Source organism: Phodopus roborovskii, unplaced genomic scaffold (assembly GCF_943737965.1).
Source record: "Phodopus roborovskii unplaced genomic scaffold, PHOROB, whole genome shotgun sequence".
NCBI lineage: Eukaryota > Metazoa > Chordata > Mammalia > Rodentia > Cricetidae > Phodopus > Phodopus roborovskii.
In genome coordinates this window covers 409,668-421,698 of record NW_026125943.1, presented here as the reverse complement: position 1 = coordinate 421,698, position 12,031 = coordinate 409,668, and the positions used below count along the sequence as shown (strand labels likewise).

General features: G+C 37.0%; 1 protein-coding gene across 4 annotated transcripts in view; it reads left to right on the top strand.

Moving 5' to 3' along the window:
- Stag2 (stromal antigen 2) overlaps positions 1–12,031 on the top strand; it is a 114,818-nt gene that overhangs the window by 34,384 nt on the left and 68,403 nt on the right. For all 4 annotated transcript variants that reach the window (XM_051179094.1, XM_051179097.1, XM_051179096.1 and 1 more), the window contains exon 2: positions 9,767–9,906. In XM_051179094.1, the coding sequence (XP_051035051.1) occupies positions 9,863–9,906 (44 nt within the window). In that variant the 5' untranslated portion in view covers positions 9,767–9,862. The remainder of the gene's footprint in view (positions 1–9,766; positions 9,907–12,031) is intronic.

The window sequence follows — 12,031 nt, the reverse complement described above, 5'->3', positions numbered from 1 at the left end:
TGCTGTAGAAGAGTTTCTAATGCAGATGGTCCTTTTTCTGACCAATGACTTAGCAAACAAGCCATTGGTTTAGTCAAGGATGTCATCATATCAGGTAACTCAGCTAAGAATCTTTCAGTGGTTTTTGTTTCATGGTCACTGCTGTATGATTTTAGGTTTATCCAGAGCATAGGCACATTACTTTTATTGAATATTTATTTTACATAATGCATTCTAAAATATATCTGCTTAGTTGTTACTTTGTATCCGATCTTAGAATGCATAATCCTTTTGAAGATGTTTTTGCAAGATGCTTTAATTGGTTTTATTGTCTTTATGATGGCTTAGAAATAATATAGCCTTTTGGCTTTAGATGGTCTAGGAAGGTTTTAAAAAGTCTAATCATCTTGGATCTGAGATTGTGTATTGCTTTGTTTGGTACGCATGGACATTGGTAGGCAGTGAAAATGGAAAATGTAGAGTCTTTGAGGTTTAGAAGCAATAATCTAAGCACACACATAATATTTTAATATCTTTTTAATGAATTAACCCTTTTTAAAATGATAATTTGTTAATGTGTCTTTGAGGCAGTCTTGCATAGTATATTTACAGTATAAGGAAATACATCTTCAGAAATTTTGCATGTTGTATTCTGTAGCTAAAAACCCATAAAATAACTTCCCCTTTCCTTTTTCCTGTATCATTGTAAACTATCCCTTTACTTTCTGTTTCTGTGGATTTTACTACACCTTAATGTCTTATACATGGACTCATGTATTTGTCTTTTGTGACTGGCTCATTTCACATAACATACTGTCTTTAGGGTTCATTTTGAGTGTATGTTATGTGATAGTTCCCTATTTTAAGATTTAATAGTAAATAGTCTATTGTATTTATATAGCACATTTTGTTTATCCATTCATCTGTAGAAAGACATTTGTGTTACTTATACCTCTTGAGCAATGAATGCTAGTAGTGTTACTATGAATGTGAGTGTGCAAATACTTTTCAAGCATTGCTTTGTGCTTTATATTTGTACTCAGAAATGTGATTACAGAATCATATGGTAGTTGTTTTCAAATTCTATGTAAGTTCTATTCTGGTTGTTTTAAATATATATCGTACAACATTTTTCAATCCCTGCAGCAGTGCAAGAGGTTCTGTTTTCTCCATATCTTTACTAATAAATGTTGCTTTTTTGTGTATTTATATTAGTACACACATGCACATATATAGGGAAAGATAGGATAGCTTCAGGTGTTAATTCTGCAAGTGCCAGGAAGCCCCTGCCATTACTTCCTACTACTGAGATTATAGGTGTATACCAACATGCCCAACATAAAAGAACTAGAAAGTTTATTATTGTGTGTGCCTCAACAGGTGTATAAGGTCAGAGGAGACCTTTATGGAGTTAATTTTTCCCCCACTTTTAGGTGGGCTCTGGCCATAGAACTGTTACAACCATGTAGCCATCCCTATGCTTAGCAAAGAAAGTGTGTATGTGTGTTTGTGTGTGTGTGTGAGAGACAGAGAGAATGAGAATATGTATGAAGTATCTTTGTGCTTCTAACTTCTTTCAGCAGTATATCATTTTCACCATATAAGTATTTTGTCTCTAGTTTTTATTCATAAGTATTTTATTCTTGGTGTTACTGAAGATGGAATTATTTTATCAATTTTTACTTTGGATTATTCATTGATAGTGTATAGAAGTAAAGAGGATTGCAAGCGTTAATTTTGTATTCTGAAATTTCCTGAATTCTAACTTTTTGTGTTTGTGGAAATATTGGGGTTTTCTACAATATAAGATTAAGTCACCTGGGATCAAAGATAATTTGCTTTTCTGATTAAAAATCTTTTTCTTGCCCATTCACATTGGCTGTTTACTTTGTATGTTGAAAAAGTTGCCAAGAGTGAACCTCTTTGGCTTGTTTATGATCTCAAAGAAAGCTGTCAGTCCTTCCCTATTGTGCTTGGTGTTAGCTGTGGGATTTGATGGAGACATCTCATTTAGGACTTAGTATTCCAAGGCCACTCTTTATCTATTATTCAATTGTGAATCTCTGTTCGTATTCATGACAAGAGGAAGCATACCTGAATATAGTAGAATGTCATTTCATTGCTCTATTCCATTAGCAGAACAGTAGTAGTATTTGGTTTTCCTCTAGGTGAATGGCCTATCTAGTCTCAGGTTCTTGGCCACCTTAGCATTGTTGGGCATGGGTTTCATCTCATGGAGTTGGCCTTAAATCCAATCAAACAGTGGTTCCAGTCAGATAGTGATTGGTTACAAGCTTTGTGGCACTATTGCACCAGTGTATCCTTTTTTTTAAATGATTATTTTTATTTAATATGCATTAGTGTTTTGTCTGCATGTATATCTGTATGAGGTCATCAGATCCCTTAGAACTGGAGTTGCTGACAGTTGTCAGCTGCCATGTGGGTGTGGGGAATTGAACCCCGGGTCTTTTGGAAGAGCAGTCAGTGCTCTTAAAGGTTGATCCATTTCTCCAGCCCCAGCACCAGCTTATCTTGCAGAGAGGTCACCATTGCAGATCAAAGAGTAATTTGGTTTGTGTTTACCTGTCTCCTCTGATACCACGCTGAGTGACTTCCTGTACCATGAACACTTTACTCAGTAGGGGTGAAGGCTCTAGGAAGGCACCAGCTTGACTTGTGTTCAATGATTTATGTAGGTGTTTTGTTCAGTAATAGGGCCCTATCGTTTTTTTGTGGAGAGAATCCAATAGCCTTGGCAAATGCCTGGGTTGTTTGGGGCTTTCCATGGGGCTAATTTAGATGTAACCCATTCCTGGCTCTGTAGGTTTCATTTGGCCAGATGTCTACATGGCGCTTTGTCTCCCCCCCATTATTTGGTGGTTCCATTTAGATTTCCTTCATGTACATACATATTTTAAGAAGTTTCTACTGTATTAGGTTTCTTCGCAACCCCTCAAATGGCCCTCAATTTTAGCTGCTTCTTGTGGTGCTAAGGATTAAATCTATTGGCTTGGATATGCTATATAATTGGCCTGGAAGCTTTTGATGCAGTCTATTGGGAGTAGGTAAAAATGAAAATTTTTCTTTCTTAATTGGCATACACACTAACGGGCTTCATTATGACAGTTTTATGCGAAATTGGTTTTTAGCAAACCCTCTCCATTCCCTCTTCTCTATATGCCTTCTTATCTGTACCCTTCCACTTTCAGTACTCTCTCTTTCCCTTTTTGTGTCACATGTTTTCTACGAAACCTTCCACTTCCTTGAAGCATCACCCTGTCTCTCAGTACATGACCTATCCACACCCACATGTACACATATGAGTCTGCATATGAGAAAGACTCTGATAGGTTATTTTGTCATTCTAATTCTGAATTTTGACTCACTAATTACCATAATTTTCGTTCTGTCCTTTTTGCTGCAAATACTGTATACAATCAGAACCTAGATTTTGCTTGAAATCTAGGTAAGGTTATTTTGTCTTCATCTACTTTGCCATCATCAGATCTGCTGTTGCCTGAAATTTTCCGTTTAACAAGTGGTACCCAGCATGTTGGCTAGCAATGCCATGTTCTACTGTGTTTTAAGTTTGTTTATATCTTTAGATATCTGCTATTCTAGCAAATTGAAATGTTTGATGCCCACTTTAGTACATACTTGCTGTTTATTTAGAATGTCCTAACATGCTGGAAATGTTAATGTGATACATACTTAAATTAATCAAGTCTTAAAAGCTTAATATATGTGATGTTTTAGTGAGGCTTCTGACATTATAACAAAATGGCCACGTATTTCGACTTCTAGAGAGAAATTTCTATTTTTGTTCTAGTTTGGAATTTTTTTTATCTATGATGGCTTGTGCCCAGGTAGCACATCATAATGGTAACACACGGCAACAAAACCACTTCCCTCAGCATGAGCCTGAAGGCAGGGTGCTGGGAGAGTACCCTTCCATAAAGCAGTTTCTTTTGTGCAATGAAATTGTTGACCACTCCTTCAGTGACCTAAAGACTTGGCAATAGGACATATTTCTTGGTACCATCTAATAGTGATACCTGGGTGAGTACCGAGCCTTTAGCGCATGGACCTTTGTAGGACATTTGAGATCCAGACTATAACAAAAAAAGTGAAGGTTACACATTGATATTTCTTTTCAAATTTATTAGCTGTTGATAAATCTCTGTCTCTCTTCCCCACTTCCCCTTTTTTGGAGACAGGGCCCCTGGCTGTCATTCAACTCTATGTAGACCAGGCTAGCTTTATACTCACACAGTTCTGCCTGCCTGTATATTAAAGGCGTGTGCTACTGTGATTTCCCCAAGAAATTATTTTAAGGTGATAACATATTATAATGCTAAGATTTGCCTGTATTTTATTAGAGCCATATGATTTCTAGTTCACTGTATTTTCTTAGAGCAATCTGGGGAATTAACAGACTTAAATGATAGATTTAATAGGTGTACTGTGCTATTCACTGTCATGTGGTAAGTGCCAGTGTGATCAGGTAGATGAGAAGAGACTGATATTAAAGCTTTTAAGATTGACCAACCTCAAAGATAAATGGTAACTGTTTTGGGTGGTTTATGTGCAGGGTTCCAGTTTTTGAGATGGGGACATAAAACAATTATGTATTAGACTGGGTATAATTCTTGGAGGAGTCAGAAACTGTTTACTGTGGCATATAAACTCAGAGTACTGGGTCTTTAGGAATGAGTCATGTTTACTTCTTGAACCCCTATCTCTTACTCTGTTAGTTAAACACAGATCTGTAGTACTTATTTTTTTACTCAAGTTCACTGTCAGATACATATTTCCAGTTCTGTATGGCTTTATTTAGTTTCTATGTAGCCATGCTATCTCTATGTAAATTGCCTCAGTTTACTCCTTTTCCTTCTGAAAATAAGCGGTGTTTTAAAGATTATTATATTTATGAGTGTCGTGTGCATGCCTAGTTCTGGTGGAGGCCATAGGGAACTGGAGGTAGTTATTGACATGCATGCTAAGAACTAAACCCAGCTCCTTTGGAGCAAGTTCTCTTAACTGCTCAATCATTTCTCCAGCCCAATAAAAGTTAGTTTTGAAGTCTTAGGACCTTTAGTGTGCTTAATTTGTCTTATTCGTTATTTTAGAAAGGCCTTTTCCTTTTGGAGTATTAACTTCCTTGTTATTTTCAAAGATTGTAAGTGTAGACATGAGGTTTATTATTGAGTTAGGGAATGTTATTGATTCTTTGTGAATTTCTTAAGGTACACCTTCTCCAGATTACCTATTTCTCTCTGTACTCTAGATCATGAGCTACCTTTATGGACTCATTAGGATTGATCCACTTTGTAGAAAAGAAAATGCATTTCTTTTCCAAATAATGTTTGTGGTAACTACAACGTGAAACTGCTAGATTCAGAATTTACTACAGGTCAGAGTACATGCCATCATTGTATAATGAATTCTTTGCAGTCTCATTTATTTAGAAGAATTTGGCATAGATTAGGAAGCCTGGAAGAGGGAAGAAAAAATATTTTGAAATGAATAAAATTTAAAGGTCGTTATTCATCAAATTGGCAACACATTTTTTTCTCCTTTTAAAAGGTATGTATTTATTTATATCTAATTTAAATGGCTAGCTTTTCATTTCTTGTCCTGTACTAAAAGCTGCCATATGACATTTAACATAGACTTGGTAGTAACTTTCCTGTTTCAATCAACATCATATTAACTGACTGTGCAATGTAGCTAGGACAATATGAAGGAACCTACCTTTGCTCCTGTTAGTCCTCTTTAAGGAAGTTTCTGTTCCTTGGCCTAGAGATAACAGCAGTTGAGTGCTTGCCCAGCATGTACAATGCCCTAGGTTAAATCTCTAGCACCACCAAGGGAAAAGTTTCTGTTCCCAGCTCATCTACATTTGGTAAGCACAAGAAAGAAAAGTTTATGGTAGGAATCAGTTTTTCTGTGCCTAACTTTTTATGCTTATGGACCTGAAGTTAGAATGAATCAGATTTTAGCAGCATAGTTTTGTAATTCCTCAGCTTTATAAAAATTTTCCACTGGATATATATATATATAAAAAATCTTCAACTTGTGTTCTTTCTTTTTCTGTTTTAGTCTCTCCTGTACTAGGGTGACAGGCTATGCCACTGTGTGGATCTTGCGCAAGTTTTGATAGAGTACCATTCTCTTTTATAATTTAACTTTTTGGTACTAACAATAAGATTGTAAGTTAAGAATTGGCTTTTTTCTTTTTCCTATTTTTCTGGTTTTTCTTTTTGGTTACTATTCCATGTGATTTATAATATATAGTTTTTTTTAAATGTATCATTTTTGGAGAGCATCAATACAAAGTTATAAATAGTTCCACTGTGTGCATGTTTAATTACTTATAGTGATGTACAGCCACTTAATCCATGGCTGGGCATTTAAATAATTTGTGATTTTTTAAGTGTTTGTATTATAATGTCAGTGGCATTTTGGAAGAGTTTGCATATTTTAAATATGATACTAATGAATAGAGGATTTGACTTTTGGGGGGAGCACTAAGATGATGACAGGGTATACATGAATTTGCCAGCTTTTAGCTGCTGCAGATTTTTAGTGATAGAACTAAGACATCAGCTGCTTAGGTGTTATTTACCATATTCTCCAGTAATAATGTGGGTTCTGAGCCACAGTGTTAGTCATGACTCTGTTCATTCTGTTTGGACCACTTGGGATTGAATTAAAAGTCATTTCCAACAATTATGCTTCAAGGGAAAAATTAAAATTACTCTTATTTTTTAAACAATGTCACAAAATATCAGAGTTTTTGCTTACTTCAATTTGTTGGTACAATTTAAGTGAATTTTACAAATCAGTTTCTGAAGTTAAAGATGTAATTGTTTCTATTTATTTGTGTTTATTTACTTTAATATGTTTCTTTATGTGTTCAGAATTGGAAGTCTGCTCCCTGTGTGCGTATGTGTTCCTGCAGATGGAACACAAGTGCCCTTTTTCATAGTGCAATCCAGCCCCAGAAGACATTTTTCTTATTAAATTTAACTTATAATCTAAATTGGAATAATAGCCCATAAATGTACACTAAATATAGATAACCTTTTAATAAGAAAAAGCAGAAGCTGGTTGCTGCTGATGGCTGTTCTAAGGAAAATTGTCATGGAGTCTTTAATGCACTCATGTCTCTGCTCTGTCTTCTCCAGTTGATGGGATAGCATTTCTTTTTATAGTAAATAGAGATTGCCTATATGTGATCAAGACCTCAAACTTTTTCTTTGATATTGGCTGAGAGCTCCACCTTGTGATCTTAGAGAGAGAGAGAGAATAAGAATGTATGTATGAATGACATATCTCCAAATATACGGAGTTAGGCATTTTTAGGTTTAAGAGATATATGCCCCCCCCATTTTTCTTATATGGGCAGTTCCATAAGAAAGACCATTCATTGTTCTGTTGAGTGCTGTTATTGAAGAACACCTCTGGCCCCACAGTGTTTGTTGTGAAGTGCTCAGAGACACAGTAACACAGCATAGATGGCTATTTTATAGTTTTGACATCTTACCACCCTAATGTCTTGAAGTGTTGGTTGAGAATTTGACTCTGTCTTTTCAGTTTTCTTAAAATATCAAATAAAAAAATCAAATATCAAGGATATTAGAAGACAAAGATATACTCTTTTTTAAATTTTATTATTTTACATGTCGATCCCAGTTCTCCCTCCCTTTTACCCTCTCTGCCCTCTCACATGCACCCTGACCACCCTCTCCTCCCATCCCCCACCCCGATTCCACATGTAGGGAAATGCCATCCAGGCGGGGTCATGTAAATCTGTCAGGTCATTTGAAGTAGGAAGTAGGACTTCTCTCCTGTCTCTAGGTTAAGGCAGTATCCCTCCATGGGGGATGTGTCCCCAAGGTCCTTTTGTGCACCAGGGATACGTCCTGGTTCCACTGTCTGAGTCAGTCCCATACTGGATTCCTAGCTACCATTCTGGGGTCCCGTTAGCTCCTCCTTGTTCAGGTAAGCTGTCTCTATGTGTTTCTGCAACCAGGTCTTATTTTCTCCGTCTGCATCTGGATTCTAGTTCTACTCAGTGTTTAGGTATGGGTGTTTGCTTCTGTTTCCAATAGGTACTAGATGAGGGCTCCATGGATAAGTTAGTTGTTGAAGGGCATTTATGGTAGCCTTTCCACAGTTGCTCAGTTGTCGTCAGTCTTGTAGTTCTCCTTTCTTTAGGTTCAATTTTCTCTTCAAACCAAAAATGGCTCCCTCTTTTATTCTCTCTCTCTCTCTCTCTCTCTCTCTCTCTCTCTCTCTCTCTCCCTCTCCCTCCCTCCCTCCCTCCCCCCCCCCCCGTCTTCTATTCCTAGTCGCACATGCTTTCCTCTCCTCCATTCACTGCATACCCCCCCCCCCACACACACACTTCCCGTGTGCTCTGGGAGACTTGTCCCTTCCCAGTTCTGTGAGGGACTTTATATGAATCTCTTAGAATACACCTTGTATCCTAGTTCCTCTGGTGGTGTGAATTATAGGCTGGTGATCCTTTGTTCTAGGTCTGAAATCTATATATGAGCGAGTACATACCTTGTTCCTCTTTTTGTGACTGGATTACCTCATTCAGGATTGTTTCTTCAAGTGCCATCCACTTGCCTGCGGATTTCAAGATTCCATTATTTTTTTCTGCAGAGTAGTATTTCATTGTGTAGATGTGCCACATCTTCTTTATCATTCTTCAGTTGAGGGGCATCTAGGTTGCTTCCAGGTTCTTGCTATTACAAATAATGCTGCTATGATCATAGTTGAGCAGATGTCTTTGTTTCATGGATTTCGATCATTTGGGTATATCCCTAAGAGGGGGATTGCTGGGTCCTGTGGTAAACTAATTCCCATTTTCCTGAGGAACTGCCATACTGATCCCCAAAATGGCTATATGAGTTTGCACTCCCACCAGCAGTGAAGGAGTGTTCCCATTTCTCCACATCCTCTCCAGCATGAGTTGTCATTGGTGTTTCTAATTTTAGCCATTCTGGCAGGAGTAAGATGGTATCTCAAAGGACAAAGATATATTCTATATGTGATGACAAACCTTGGAAACCTTGGAGTTTTAGACATTTTTTAAGGGTATAGTAATAAAAGATGGCTTAATAGTTAAAGGTCTTGGGGAACAGAAATTTAGGATATAAGGGAACATATACGAATAGTAGGTATGATAACCTTTCAGATGGAAGATAAACTCAGTATTTTCACACTGAATTTTTTTTTATATTGCTGTTCAGAAAATGAGACAGAATTTCAGGTAGTCAAGTAAGTTCTGAACTCTATGTAGCCAAACATGACCTTGAACTTCTGATATTGCATCTACTCCCAAGTTCTGTGGTTGGAGGTATACACCACCATTCATGTTACATAAATAGTTCTTGTATGTATTTGTATATGCATGATGTTTATATGTGTTCTGTATGCATATATTTTCGAGAATACATATACAAGTTTGTATATACATGGGTAGACTAATGGATGCACAGAGAGAGGAGGGCAATGCGTACGTACAAGAACAAGGCTAGAGAGTCATGAGATATTTTAAACAAAACTATGTATGGTACAATCAGTCCTCTCTGGTGTTGTGTTATTAGTTTAGATCTGTAAGAGTTCTTAACATGCAGCCAAGTGGAAGAGAACAAAATACTTATTTACTAAAACACATTAAGAGACACTGGGGAATTTAGCTCTTGCGTATGAACATTTCTTGATGTTTGTTTGTGGTGTATTTATAATGAATATTTTCTCTTCTTTAAAGGAACTGTCTTTCTCAGAGGAAGCACACTGTCATTTTACTCACATAGATATATGAATATATTTCTGACATTGGGGTGTTCCAGAAGATGATAAAGAAATGATAGCAGCTCCAGAAATACCAACTGATTTTAATCTACTACAGTAAGTACTTTTATTGTAATAACATGTGATTTAATCTACTACAGTAAGTACTTTGTAATAACATTTGAACATTGGTTTTCCCACAAAATTTAAATGGTAACCTTGATTAAAGTTTACCTTCTTGATCTTAGTTATCATGTATGTTTGGAAAGTGTTTAAACATTGTACCTATTGAACGTTTTTTAGTATTTCTGTAATATTTTTAATCTATTTTAAAAATTTACATGTGGTACAATATACTGTTATTTTATAAATAGTATTTTATTTTCAGTTATGTGTATGTACATGTATCTGTATGTGCATATGTGTATGTATCTGTATGTAGGTGCATGCATGTATATGCAGTTGCCTGTCAAAGCTAGAAGAGAGAGATCATCAGACTTCCTGGAGCTGGAGTTACTATGAAGTGAACACTGAAAGAGCATTGCATGCTTTTAGCTACTGAGCAATCTCTCCAGCCTCTACTATGTGCAGTTCTGAGTCCATTGTTGGTACTGCGGCATGCCTTAGTTATTGTTCTATTGCTGTGGAGAGACATCATGACAATTATGAAAGAGGCACCCTGACTCTTATGAAGGAAAGAATTTAATTGGGGGCTTGCTTAACAGTTTTAGAGGGTTAGTCCATGATCATCATGGCAGCTGCAGACTGGTTTGGTGCAATAGCAGTAGCTGAGAGCTTTACATTCTCATCTGCAGGTAGTAGGCACAGAGAGGAGAGACTGCTCTTGGTTTGGGCTTTTGAAACCTCAAAGCCCACTCACTCCTCAGTGACACACCTCGTTCAGTTAGGCTGCATTTCCTAAACCTTCAAAAACAGTGTCAGTAACTGGGTACCAAGCATATGAGCCTACCAGAGCTAATCTCATTCAAACCTACTAGTTGTTTTGAGGGAGAATAACAAGATTATTAAAATGTTATTTTTTTTGTTAGTACATTAGTTTTTAGATTGTTGAGTCAAGTTTTCTTTTTAAATCAAAGGAGGGTAAGAAATCTCAATCATTTGTTTCAGAAACAATTTATATGCATGTTGGTCACCCACCTCTCCATTTCCCCATCCTGTCTTAAAGTTACCTTCACTCCTGAGAAGGAAGAAATGGCTAATGGGTGAGAGGACTTGTTGCTTGCAGAGCCTCCAGGTTCAGTTCCCACCACTTACATGGTTGCTTACAACTATCTGTAGCTCTGCTTCCAAGAATACCTTCTTTGGGCACCAGCATACATTTATGTACACAAAGCACTAATACTTATAAAACAAGCAAACAAACAAATAAACAACAACAAAAACAACTTCCTGTACCCTTTAATCTGCTTTTTACTGTAATTATCCCTTGCTTTATTTACTTTTTTGGCGGGGAATAGTAGCTCTTGCAGTATTTCCTTTTGGCTAGGAGTTAAGTGTATGCCACCATGCCTAGATAGCAAGTTCAAGGCTAGCCTGAGCTCTGTAATGAGATCCAGATCTATCTGGGTTAAATAGTGAGAACCTGTCTCCTGTCTCCATAGGAGTCATATTATATGGGTGGTTTTTTGATAAAGGGTCTCACTATTGTAGCCCTGGATGGCCTATAACTCAACGGAGAGAGATTTGTCCACCTCTGCTTTGCCTGGGTATGGTAGCTGTTTTTATATAAAGCAACTGCAGATCTGCTTAGCTTTATAGGATTTTTTTTTTCCCGAGACAGGGTTTCTCTGTGTAATGGCTGTAGCTGTCCTGGAACTCATTCTGTAGACCAGGCTGGCTTCCAGAGATCTACCTTCCTTTGCCTCCTGAGTGCTGAGATTAAAGGCATGCACTACCACTGCCTGGTGCTGTTAGATTCTTTAAGAGACTTGATTTAGTAGGAAAATTTTGACTACAGTAGGTAGATATTATTTTACTTTTGTTAGTATCTAGCTTTTCATTTTTTTTAAAAAAATAATTTCTTTGGAGATTATGAGTCTATTGGGGTTTGCTAATGAAATGACATTTCATGAGGTTCTGGGAATAAACACAGGACCTTATTTGTACCAGTATTCACTACTCCCCAAAATTATGTTTTTGTTTTGAGACAGTCTCATGTAGCCTAGGCTGGCCTAAAATTTTCTAAGTAGCCTAGGGTGACCTTGAACTCCTGAAACTCCTG